This window comes from Tamandua tetradactyla, chromosome 6 (assembly GCF_023851605.1).
Source record: "Tamandua tetradactyla isolate mTamTet1 chromosome 6, mTamTet1.pri, whole genome shotgun sequence".
Lineage (NCBI taxonomy): Eukaryota > Metazoa > Chordata > Mammalia > Pilosa > Myrmecophagidae > Tamandua > Tamandua tetradactyla.
This window is the reverse complement of record NC_135332.1, coordinates 45,880,897-45,894,550: the sequence shown is the minus strand read 5'-3', so window position 1 is coordinate 45,894,550 and position 13,654 is coordinate 45,880,897. Positions and strand designations below refer to the sequence as shown.

The 13,654-nt window shown below is 34.1% G+C and overlaps 1 protein-coding gene across 1 annotated transcript in view; it reads left to right on the top strand.

The window, feature by feature from the left end:
* The window catches only part of TAF15 (TATA-box binding protein associated factor 15), a 30,320-nt gene that overhangs the window by 7,292 nt on the left and 9,374 nt on the right, over positions 1–13,654 (top strand). Inside the window, exons 2-10 of the mRNA XM_077165125.1 lie at positions 98–137; positions 1,840–1,891; positions 1,976–2,060; positions 2,152–2,254; positions 3,489–3,682; positions 4,632–4,752; positions 11,172–11,206; positions 11,817–11,849; positions 13,034–13,143. Of these exons, the coding sequence (XP_077021240.1) occupies positions 98–137; positions 1,840–1,891; positions 1,976–2,060; positions 2,152–2,254; positions 3,489–3,682; positions 4,632–4,752; positions 11,172–11,206; positions 11,817–11,849; positions 13,034–13,143 (773 nt within the window). The remainder of the gene's footprint in view (positions 1–97; positions 138–1,839; positions 1,892–1,975; positions 2,061–2,151; positions 2,255–3,488; positions 3,683–4,631; positions 4,753–11,171; positions 11,207–11,816; positions 11,850–13,033; positions 13,144–13,654) is intronic.

The window sequence follows — 13,654 nt, the reverse complement described above, 5'->3', positions numbered from 1 at the left end:
TATGGCATTCTTAATGCATTTCATCTAGAAGAAATAAAGTCACCCTTTGAGGGAAGCATAATTTTAAATAAGATTTAAAATTTTTTTTGTGTTTTAGATTCTGGAAGTTATGGTCAGTCTGGGGGTGAGCAGCCAAGGTAAAGTATACATACATTTTAATAATACCGTGAAAAGGTGTAACTGAGGAAAAAAGATGAATATTGCTAGGCTTCCCTCTTGAGTCTTGGTATCTAAGTGCCTTAAGATAATTATATCTTAGCTCTAAACAGGGGGAAGAAAATTAACCTGTGTAAAATAGGTGATGTGAAACATTTCTTTTCTTTGGATCCTTTGTATCAATAAGAGGAGATGCCCTCTAGAGATTAGTGCAAATCTTTTGGGTATTATTAAGATTATGTTTTCTTTCAGAAATTTGTTAGAAGAAATATAATTGAAAGAATTTAAGCAATTGAACTATAACAGGTTCTTAGAAAAATCATTACTTTTTTTATTGATATATATATAATATGCCAATGTGTTTAATTTAGAGCATATTTTCTTAAAGCACTATAAATTTTTAAAAATACTTAACCATGCTCACAATAAAATGTAAAGTGTTTTTTTGTGAATGTGTAGGTAAAGTAGACTTATCCTGCTTACTGGAAATATAACCTTCAACTTAAACCATAAATTTTTGCAGTTCAGGATGAGGTAGATATTCAGAATAGCATCTCATATATACTGTCGTCAGATTTTAAGTTTCGTGAGAACAAATCTGATTTCAAGTTTTATTCTCATAGGGTAATACTTGTAGTAGACATCTATTGAAATATATATTTTAAAGTTAGGGAATTCTGTTAGTATTCTTAATGGTCTAAAATAATAAGTTTTTTTGCAAATAAATGTTTTATTATTTTTTATTTTAAAAGGTTATACTATATTTTCAGAAAATTTGTTTCTGATTTGTTCTTTCTATGTATTATAAATTAAAGAAACATTATGGGAATATGCATTTATTCACTCATCCATTTAACAATATTCATTCATTCAGTCAGCAAATATGTACGTGTGAGGCTCTTCTAGGTTATGGGGATAAAATATAATTTCATTCTGTGATAGGTGACTAAAGAGATAACATGCCTGTAATTACCAAGGCATTGATTGGATTTTAACGTCACTCTGTGTTGAAGATATAGTTAAGACAAAGACAAATGGTAGGAAGTAATCTGTCAAAATTGTTAACTAAATTGATTAATAAGTCACCATTTTTCTGTTGGAGGTATTTATTATGAACCTTACATTTATTATGAACCTTCATGTAGATCCTCCACCTTCTGCACCAAGCATAATTCTCGTGGGGTTTTCTGGCTCAGGCAAAGTTTTGTTTATTTTTGAGAGATTGCTGAAGCAAAGGTTTGTGTTTTTTTTTTTTTAACAAGGGCAGGCACCGGGAATCGAACCTGGGTCCTCTGGCATGGCAGGCAAGCATTCTTGCCTGTTGAGCCACCGTGGCCCGCCCTGAAGCAAAGGTTTTAGTATTTGTCTTTGAAGAGGTCTGGGAGTGATTTCATTTGTGCATCTAATAGTCTTTGGTCATCACATTTCAATTTAGATTTTTTGGGGGGTAGTGGTGTGGTGGTGCATGGTCCGGAAATTGAACCATCTGTCTCCTGCGTGGAAGGCAAGCATTGTACCACTGAACTACCACCTTAGTTTAGATTTTAAACGACAGGCAGATTGACAGTTTTTCATAAAAGGAACTTGCATTTGAGTTGAAAGTGGAAAATGAAAGCAGGGTTCTTCATTTGTGCTTTAAAATTCTGGCACATTTATTTCAAATATTATATATTTCTTTTATAGTTATTCTTCCTATGGAAATCAAGGCAGTCAAAGCTATGGACAAGCACAACAAGTAGGTTGAAATACAAACTTTTTCATAAGTAATTATTTTAGTTTTAAGTATGTGATAAAACTTGAATATTTATCTAAATTTCAGAGCTATTCTGGCTATGGGCAAACTACTGACTCCTCATATGGACAGAACTATGGCAGCTACTCCAGTTATGGACAAAGCCAATCAGGTTGGACTGGTTTCTTAAATTTGTTGTTTTAGAAATTTAAAAATTAGCACCCTCACTAAATGATCTGATCTTTATACCATCTTATCTTTAGGTTATTCACAGTCCTACAGTAGTTATGAGAATCAAAAGCCGGGCTCATATGGCCAGCAATCTTATAATAACCAGGGACAGCAAAATGCGGAATCACCAGGAAGGTAAGGAAATACTAAAATTACTGTGAATGTGTTGGAATGTAGTAATAATAGTTTGGGGTCTTCAGCAGATTTCTCCAGCAAACTCCTAGTTTTTTTTCTCTCTGAATCGGTATATTTTTAAACAACTTTCAAGATACACATTTTTTCCCCTTTGAAAACTGTGTGTTCTCAGCTTCTGCCAGTTGTCCTCATGGTCCCAAACCCCTGCCCGCCAGGGCACATATGTGGGCAGGGAGTGGCTGCCATGGGCCTGTCCTGGCAATGACTCTGGCTTGAGCGGCTCTCCCTTACTCCACAGATCAGTTCTAAGGTTCTGACCACTGCTGTGTTGTGCTTTGGGTAATGGCTTGGGGAACGTACTGATTTTTATTAGATTGTTTAGATCCTCTGATGAAGAATAAGATGTAGCTATTAAGTTAGGAGAACTTTTTTGTCACATACACCCCCTTTTATTTTTAAGTAAACGTATAGAACTCAAATCCAATAAATTGTTACCTTTTCACCATTCCTACCCATAGAGAAAGTAATTAATACAGGCATATTGTCAGTACATTCTTAGAAGTTCTCTTTTGGGATTGCCAGAAATAATAAGAAAGCAATCTCATTATATGATAGAATTTTTTTGGGTAAAAAGAAAAAAAAATGGCATCACAGGGCCAAGTTCCTTCCTCTTCCTAGACCTATATATGAGTGATTTATTACTGTGTTTTCATTGAGGATGTTAGAAGAATGTTCAGTAGGTTCTAAAGATATTTTTGAAAGAATAATTCTAGGAATATTTCAAAGAGGTGACATTGTCATTAAAAATAGTGTATATGGAGCCTTTCAGTGTAACTGTTGAAAGGACTCTGCACTCGCGGTGGCATGTTTGTTAAAGAATCAAACATGTTACTTACTTTGTAGCATCTTTTTTTTTTGTTTTAATTCAAGGAGATAGTGACATAGCCATACTGATTTCTAGCTTCACTACAGTTTTTGAAGGTAATGGTTTTTCTCATAATGTGATACCTCTTTAGTAATAGTGAAATTTTCGTTTGAAGGGCATTCCATTGGTAATAAAGAAACTTTATAGATAAAATAATTAAATAATTTTGACAAGAAGATAGTATTAAATATGGTTGCGGTCTAGTTGTCTAGGCCTCTAGTTTCAGTTAGCTTGCTAAGATAAACCTTTGGCTTGCTAAGATAAACTTATTCACTTATAAAATCTCTCAAGTTCTCGATTTCTGTTTAGTCAAGGTGGAAGAGCGCCTTCATATGACCAGTCAGACTATGGTCAGCAAGAGTTGTATAGCCAGCAGTCAGGCTATGATCAACATCAAGGCTCATATGATGAGCAGTCAAATTATGATCAGCAGCATGATTCCTATAATCAAAACCAGCAGTCCTACCATTCACAAAGGGAAAATTATAGCCACCACACACAAGGTAAGCTATACTGACTTCTATTACTTTTCTTTTTTCTCTTGTACAAATAATTCTGTTCTACAAATAGAATATTGAATATTGAATTGAAAGGCCCATGCAGGATTTCAACTGTTTGTAAAAAGATGATGTTAAACATATGTTCTCTTGTGTGGCCATCAAAACTAGAATCGACTTCTATTTCTGAATTTCTTGGAGACTCCCGTATGGTCACATGAATGTTTAATCCCTTGTCGTCCCCACAAACTCATCATTTGACAATGATGCTACTACCAATTCCTTTTGGTGCTGGTATATTTGATCTGTGATCCCATATTTGCCTTCTCTAACCCCATCTAAGAAGGACAAGTCATTCTTTCCTCTTGTTTCTCCATATAACACTTCGTATGTATCACTGATATTTAGAAATCTGTCCATGTCGTGAAAATGAATGCTTCAAAGGCAAAGATGTTCTACTTGTTTTTGTACTGTAAGTTCCTAGCTTAGAGCTTGGTTCTTTATAAGTGCTTAGTAAATATGTATTGCATAATTAAGTGAATGGATAAATGAGTAAAAGTGGAATGTCATTCACTGAATGTCTTCTCAGTTTGAAAATCCAATTAATCCCTGTCCATTCTTGATTTATAAAGTGTTTGAGATGAAGAAAATTAATAATTGCATAGGGCTGTGCTTTTCATCTAATTTACTAGGGTTTTTGACCTATGGGTATACTGAAACTCAAACTTTCAAATCACTGTTTTGCTATCTGACTTTAGCAGAATGGAATTTGGTAAAGATTGAAGTAGTTTTTAAACATTTAGTTCCAGATGATTTTATGATGACTTGCGTATCCCATTTTCCAGAGAATAAAATACATGACCTAAATAACTATTGAAGATTATGTTACATGAAGCCTTTGTCAGAAATGATGACAATTTATTTATGTATGTTTGTAATATTTCCCTTTTTGTAGATGACCGTCGTGATGTGAGTAGGTATGGAGAAGATAATAGAGGATATGGCGGGTCACAGGGAGGAGGTAGAGGGCGTGGGGGATATGACAAGGATGGAAGAGGTCCTATGACAGGGTCAAGGTAAGTATTTGAGTATAAATGCCTACATTTATTTATTTATTTGTTTGTTTCTATTTTGTTCTTTAGCTGGTTTGATTCCAGTGGGTAATTTAGGTAAGAGGTTTAAGAAAGGAATTATGTTGTAGACAGGAGGGCAGAAATTCAAAATTTATTTTCAATCTTTTGATGTCATGTAAATTACCTTAGAATAGACTATGTTAACAGTTAGTTTACGTAGTGTATGTGAAACACCAGGAGAAAAATCTTCAGTGCTTGTGGATAAACCACTTGACTATTTTTCCTGCTAGAGCTAGAATCTTAAACTCATTTAAAAGATAATTCTGCGAAAAATCCAAATGTTTCATATGTAAAAAATGAAAGGTAAGTTAACTCAAGATTAGAGGATATAGAGGCTATTCCTTAGTTTTGAATCCCCTTGGGAAGGGAAAGTAGACAACAGCAAAATATAAATGTGGGTTTGGCAAGTGAGTGAAAGATTTAATGCAGTTAAACTGTCTTGTCTTCCTTTTAAAGTAAATAATTATTGAAATAATTAGTGCAGTATCAAATGCCATTGGGTATTTTGTCTAGACTAAGCCACTTGAGAAAGAAATGACTTTCTGATTTGGCTTTTTTTTCCTTTTGCTAATATTATCAGGTTTAGGTATTTACTTACAGCATATTTTATGACAGCTGTTTTAAAACTTACTTGTAAATATGCCTGTAAGCTTAGTACTTTAGTCCTCCAAACAAAAATGAAAACAGTTGACTTTTATTGTCCAAAGGTGAGGCTCACAGTTTGTAAATCTCTGTGTAAAATGCACAGGTTTAAAGATAATTTCTGTTTCTTGGGAATTTAAATTGTCAATATCCTGTTAACTTTGAGACTTAATATATCAGCAAAAGTTCAGTCTTTTGCTCCTTAGGGACTGAGTGTCTGTCCCCTGAGGTGACCTGAAGAACAGAACCAGTTAATACAGCACTGTTTCTTCAAATGAGCCAGGAATTTAAACTCAATGACTTGTATTTCTGTCTAGTGCATAGTGCTTTGATATTATGGGAAAACTAAAATTTAAGCATAAATTGATAAACTTTTATGAAGCTTGGACATTAATAGACTTTTGATTGATAGTCACAGACAGTTTACTAAGGTAAATGAGTATACCGAATGCTTTTTCATTATCCAGGAGAGCAGTCTGCTACCATGTAAATATGAATGAAGTGAGCAGTATAGAGTGATATGGTGCTTAAACCCTACCCAACCAAGATAACTAACAAGTGTATTTAATTTTCCAATATGAGTTTTAGATAGTCTGCCACCTTTGGTATACATTTGTATAGTACATCATAGGTTTATTTTTTTAATTGGTAAGTTTTAATCTTATCCTAAAGATGATTAAACTATGTCAATGTCTGGCTGAGAGTGGTGGAATCCCACTTTTTAGGGGGAGGAAGTCAAAACGGGAAGGGAAATCCTTAAATTTATGTGAGAGATGACTCATTTTAAAATCAAGGGTTGAAAGGACCATTAATGATCTTTCTGTCATAGGAGGGAAAGTTCTGGACCTAATCAACCCTAGTGTCCAATTTTTAAGTACTTATATAATCTCCTTGGCATATTTCAGCGTAATTTGTGGTCCAGATGAACTACTTTTTGATTTCCAAAACTTGTTGTTTAGCCTTAGAACTACTTCAGGCAAAAATCTTGTACAAAAGTCCAATGTCTTGGGTTAAAACTATGCTGATATGGTTGAAGTTGGGGGTAGGATTGTGGGGATGGTAGTCTGCAGTCCTGACCAATTATGACTACTCCTCCACCACCCTCCAGCAATTGAATGGGATGTTCACGCAAGGCCTTTTTCACAAATCCATGTTGATTGATGATTACTCCCTCTATTGGTGTGGGTAAACTATGTGTAAAAGGTCAAATAGTAAATATTTTAGGCTTTGCAAACCATATGATTTCAGTTGCAACTACTTAACTTTGCCCTTTAAGCGCCAAAGCAGTTATCAACAATATGTAAATGATTAAATGTTGTTGTATTCAATAAAACTTCATTTATGAACAACTGAAGTTTGAAGTTCATATAATTTTCATGTGTCAGAACCTCTTGCTGAAGATGTGCTTTAGTCATTTATCCGGGTAAAGACTTTTAAATTGAAATTCGAATGTCCAGTTTAAGGATCTATTTTGATGCTTGGTTTTGTATTTAAGTACAAAAAATACCCACACATTTTTCATTAATCTTCATCAGCACCCCATTTGTGTTTCTAATCATCTTAAAAATATATCTTTTTGGGAGCTGTTTGAAGGGTGTCTGACATTAGTTGCGTTGATATTTAAAGAAGAAAAGGTATGGTTTGTGGGTGAGGGTGGAGTGTGTGTTAAAGGAGGGACCTAAACTCTTATTATTTGTTTGTTTGGCTGGAGGAAAAATTTAGACCAGGAGAAAGCCGTTAGTGGAAGAGAGACATGAGAAGATTGCAGGGACTATAGGAACTCAAATCTTTGTTTTTTAAATGGTCATCTAAAATTATTCATTGACCTGTTAGTGGACTAGAAGCTTACAGCTATAAATTCTTCCAGTGTTTTTAACTTCAGCATTGTTATTAGTGTATTGCAGAATTGTCTGCCAGAACATCATAGATACTGTTTTTCATTATTAGTTATTCTCTAAGTTATGTAGCTATGTGGTTTCAGGCTTTACTATCTCAAGCCTAAAAAAAGTTAACCTTGGCTTTTGATTGTCTTCTCCCTCTGACAAGTGTTTGATTAGCTTCCTTAAAAATATTTGAGATTTTCTGGTGATAATGTAAAATGATGATGTCCAATAGAAACCTAATGTGAGTCATCTGTGTAATTTAAAATTTTCTAGTAGCCACATTGAAAAAAACTAGAACGGAATAGAAAATCAACAATGAAAACTGAAACAGGTTAACTTATTTTAGTAATATTTTGTTTAGCCCAATATATTTAACCCAATTTATTTTATTTAACCTATGTGATCAGTATAAAAGATTGAGATTACGTTCTTTTCATACTAAAACTTTGAAATCTATTTTGTATTTTACATTTAGGGCGCCTCTCAGTTTAGACCCACATTTCAGGTGCTCAGTAGCCACATGTAGTTAGTGAATACTATATTGGACAGTACAATTCTAGATTTACAGATCCTTGATCTGCTGAAATGTTAAATGTTGAATACAGAAAGCCTTTTTTAAATACCACATATTTAAGGCAAAGAAGGAAAGAAAATATAAAAATAGCTACTGTTGAGAATCCAGTAAGTCTGTGTTGGTCTTTTCCTCACACCCCCAAAATTGTAATCTGGATGTAGTATGAAAACGCAAACAGCACATTTTAAAAAACTGATCTCTTAACAATTTTTAGTTAGTTCTTTTTTTCCTCCAGATGTGGAGTTTTCCAGGGAATCAGGATTCCTGCATTGTATTTTTATTATTTGGCAATTGTAGGCCTTGAAGAGATGTGTTTAAATTTTTTATAATTGAAATTGGGAATAGAGATTCTGTCAAAGAACTTTTGCTTTCTTGACGAGAACCTGGAACTGAATCTGAATATAATCTCTAAAATGTATAATGTAACAGCGAAAGAACTTTCAGTCTATTATAGGGTAGGCTGGTCATTGTGGTTTTGAAATTTAAAGAACCATCTTCGTGGTTGAGTCAAGAATATACAACTGGTTTTCTTAAACTATAAAGATGAGTGTGTTTATATTAGGTTTCTGCTAAATGCCTTTGCTGTTTCACCTCACATTGTCCCTTACATCAGGGCTTTGTCCTGCATACATGTTTGCTTTGTTGTGGCAACGTCTTGCCTTATAGATGTTCAAATACCTTTGTGTAGTAATTTGCTCAGTATGTGGAAGGGGGACTTGTAATTTGACCTTAACGTTTGAAAGAAAAATTCTTAACTGCAGGCTCATCTTCTTTTAACTCTTTACTACTTGGTTTATTTACTATATTTAATAAGGAAAGAGAAAATGATGGAAACATTTGAACTTGAAAGAAAGCTTCATATGGAATTAGAGATCATCTAGACCAATGCTTCTCTAACTTTAATGTGATATAAATAACTTGGGGATCTGGTTAAAATGCAGATTCTGACACAGGTCTGGAGAGAACCTGAGATCCTACATTTCTGAGAAGCTCCCAGACTCTATCCATGCTACTACTGTTCCATGGACCACCCTTTGAATAACAAGGATCTAGATCCTTTTGTAAAGAAGAAAACCGAAACCCAATGCGAATTATTGACTTGTCAGTAGTTTCAGGATTGATTAGTGATGGTTCAGGTTCTATCCTGGGTCACTGGATTTGAAGATTAGTACTGTTTCCAGTGCACTGTGTTGTTTTCATATTTATGGCCATTGTATCAAAATCTTCACCTGCTGTGCTTTCAAAGGAAATGCTCAGTAAAGATGGCTTAAATTAAATATCATTATGTGGAGGAATAGGCATTTGAATCATACCTATTCAAATGCCATTTGTTTTTGTATCCCTTTCTTTCTGCAGAGGTATGCCCTTTTTAAAAATTATTTACATTCCTAGCCAGAATGGAAATTATAGGGACTAGCTGATATGTGAAATTGCATATTTTTCCTTCATTGTGGCCAGTTAAACAATTTGGTTCTCCGTTAAGATGACAGCAAAGTAAGTAATAGGTATCTCTTCTAGCACTTGTGAAAACAGTGATCTCCGATTTCCTATTTAAAAAGTTCACTTTATTCAGGGGACATTAACCTCCTGACATAGGAATGTAAGCTTAATATTTTATTGGTTCTTTTCTCTCATCCTTTGGCATTCTAATGGTCATATCTGAAGAAACCGGAGGTGTCTTGGTTTCTTTTAATAAGATTTTCAGCGGTTTATTCTCTCCTGTTGGCTTCTCTTTCTCACTGAGTTAGGTACTGATGTACATATCATCTAGAAGTGTAGGAAGGGCTTGGGTAGTATTATGACAGAGAAGTTTAGGACTTAGTAGGAAGCTGTTATGTATTTGAAAGACCTGAGTTTCATGTTGTCTACATAGCCTTGAAATAGCCTTATTCACCTGCTTTCGAGGCTTTCTGGAAATGAAATAAAAATTGATAGCAAATTAGAATGCATGTATCTATTCCTAAGCTGGTTGCAAGGGGACATTTTTTACACCAAGGTAGTAGAATAGATTTATTACAGAGGGAGAGTGCTCTCTTGTTGAGTCATAGTGGTGTTCTCAGTATGGCTCAGAAAAGCCACCCAAAGGATAATCACTAAAGCCCATGTTTTTAAGCAACTATATGCATTAGTATATTGGATTAACTTCTTGTGTTATGGTAGATTTGTACTAGAAGATTGTATATTACCATCTGAAAGCTTTGGTTATTTTTGTTCCTTGTTCCTCTGTCAGCACATAGTTTGACTTTTTTTTTGCCATGAACAGGCTCTGGGAACTGAACCCTGGTCTCCCGCATGGCAGGCAAGAACTCTACCACTGAGCCACCCTTGCCCATAGTTTGACTTTTGGAGGACATAATTCAGTCAGGGAAGCAAACTTCTAATGGATGGTTGAAGAGTTCCTTGAAAAGAAAAACCTTATTCAGTTTCTTACGTAAAGCTGTGTGCATGAGGACCATTGATTGTCGGACTTTAGAAATTTGCCAGTTAAAGTCTTTGTCTTGTGGAGAGTAGCTGTAATTTTGGAGTATGTCGCATTTTGTCTCTTAATGTGCTCTGGATCAGTGTGCAGAGCATATGACAGCATAAAGTTTAGTAGTTCTGATATGAAGAGATATCTAGGATATATCAAGCATGGTCTAGGAAGGCAATTTAAATTATGCTTTCTTTTATTCTCATTTTATTGAATTTCTGAATAATTTGATATTTTAGGGCTGCTTTCATTCAGGTTCACTTTTATGTATATTTGTACTTCACTTTTTTCATCTCATAAAACCTACTATTTGATATCACAATGGCACATAATATTCAAGTTTTTAACCTTTCCCATTCTGCTATCAAAATCTTAACCTTGCTTTATATTATTCTTCTAGTCCTTCTTTTTCCTTTTTCTCATATTTTAAAAATATTCCCTTGGAAAGAATATTTACTCTAGTTTAACATTCTTCATATTATGCCTCCAGTTTTAAGTTATGGTTTGAATAAATATTCTTTTGGCTTGGGGTTGGGAAGATTTTAAAATAAGAGCGTATTAGATATGTTACATAGTAAGCTTGAAAAGGCACCCTTGTTGAAATAGATCCTTGGGAAAAACACTTACATGGAAACAACATTTTGAAGTCTGTGAAATGGAACTTACTGGAAAATTAGAGGTGCTACTGTTTCCCTAGGCGCTCTACTTGTGAGAATTAAGTGTAGATTGAGCCCAGGGCTCAGCACATTAGAGACTTAAGGAAGAAATCATTTCTTCAATTTTTCCTCTGCAGTGGTGGTGACCGCGGTGGCTTCAAAAATTTTGGTGGTAAGTGCTGAGTATCCCAAAATGTTTCAGTGGAAATGCTATATAAATCTAAAAGCCACCAATATCCCACAGACGCAGTCTAAGCCCTTTGGTACTCTGTTGAGGCTGGTGTGTTGTGTGCTTTTAAAAATTTTTACATACACATATATTTCAGAATAAACATTGAAAAGCCAAAGTTGATCTCTTAAATAGTCCAATGGGTTTCTACACAGTGGTTTTGCATGAAAGAGTCTGTGGTGAACAATGAGACCGTCACTGGATTTTGACAAAACATTTTTTTATAAAGGTAGCTGACATGGTGTTCTTAAATTGTTAGGGTTTTCCTATCAGCCTTTACAACCAGAGCTTAACAAAAGTATCCTAGCATAATGCCAAAGTAGCAGGTGCTATCTGAGACAAGTTTAAGGAAATGTTGATATTCATCTTGATTTCTTAAACTTTTAATAAAAATTAATTTATATATTTTATAATCTGTGATGGTTGACCTTCAAGGATTTTGCAAATAATTGACTTTTCATGTCTTGGTTATTATTGTTATTTTTTGCATTTTCAAATGAATACCTTAAATAGCTTTTTTTTTTCTTCTTTTTCTTCCTTTTCTTTTCTTTAGGTCACAGGGATTATGGGCCTAGACCAGATGCTGGTAAGATTTATGGTAGTCTGTGACTTTGCAGTTAATGTTAGTTTTGGTTGCTTTTTTTTTTTTTTTTTTTTAAGTGTGTGTTTAGAGGGGTTAGTACAGGAGGAAGACAATTTGGAAGTGCTGCCATTGTTGGGGATTGATTAGAAATGTATGCTGGGGAAAATTATCATGTTTATGCTTTCCCATGCTCTACTTTTTCTTCTTTAAAGAAATACTTAATTTTGCTGCTTATTATCATTAGTTAATTAACATAAATCAGTTTTAATGAGAGAATTGGTATCATTGTGTAATTAGAAGAGTTGTGTGTAAGAAAATATTAAATCAGATTGGTAGTCTTAGTGGGCTTAAGAAATCTGGGTTCATACATGTGAGAATTGTCTTACTCTGGGCAAACACCCCTAAATTTCATGTGGCTTTTTGTTTTTAAATGAAATTCAAGGATGCAAATTTGCTCATGGAGCCTTTTGGAAGTTGTTGTGATTTAGAGGTTAGAAATCTATTTGAGCCAAAAAATTTTAATATATATTGAAATCAGAACTTTTGTTTTTATTAAGATGCCAAAGTATTCTATATGGATGGCAATTTCTGAATTATCCCTTGATGGACTGAATTTTTGTACATCTTTCTTACTTTGTTGTACTAATCCAAAAGTGTGCGTGTAAGGTAAGGTGTGTGTACAAGGTGCTACCCTCTGGTGTATGCAAAGCTTATTGCAATGAATGGGAACCCAGCAATTCTGGTTGACTTGTTTAGAAGTTTGAAGTATCATATTTGGGGAATATTTTACTAGAAAACCTTAAAAGTTCTGGTTAATCGTAAAGAATTAAAGCTCACCAGAGAAAGGAATGTTAATTTATACTAACTTCATCTCTTCATGAGCCCTTGTCTTATAGCTGAGTCTGAAGAATGAGAATTGTAAGATCTCCCTTAATTTGTCTATGTCTTTTATTTAGTGGTGGCCTTGATCCATTTCACTTAAAGTTTAGCTGTAAGAATTGATCTACTACCAAATAACTCTTACGATCACTTTGCATGTCTATATGTAGCATTTAATTGGTCCTCTTATTCCATTGGCTGTAGAGACAGTCAAGTATTGTTCTGTAAGTTATTGTTCTTGATTACTGAACAGGATATAGTAAAATAAAGAAGTAGCTAAAATTAACCATAACTTTTTTTCCCCTTAGATTCAGAATCTGATAATTCAGATAACAACACAATCTTTGTGCAAGGACTTGGGGAGGGTGTGTCTACTGATCAAGTAGGAGAGTTCTTTAAGCAAATAGGAATTATCAAGGTGAGTATGAAATATGGCTTATATTGAAAAATCCATAATTATTAACATCGTGGTTAAGTTATATAGATTACATAATAAGCCTATACTCAATTATGACTTGTCTCTTAAAATGCCCTAATGCACATGCTCCACCCGTGTCTGTAGGCCTTTGCTAAATTTGCTAAATATAGAGATGTTCTTGCTTGTATTTACCTTTCCATAGTCTATCAGTGCTTTAGCTTTCAATCCTAGGGCTCTAAAATAGTCCCCACCTAAAATTGAGAACCAAATTAGATTGAAAATATAATTTTTTAGATTCTGAAATACCAGTTTATACAAACTCAAGTTGTTATTAAAAGTTTTCTGTTATTGATGTCTGTGCTATATATTAGCGCAAAATGTAATACATTATTTCATTATCATATATTTTTCGCTTAAGCGTCTTGTGCTCCATTTCATGCATTTCCTATCTTTTCGACTAGAAAATTGCTTTTAGAACAGTATGAAGTAAATTGTAGCATTTGCCTGAAAG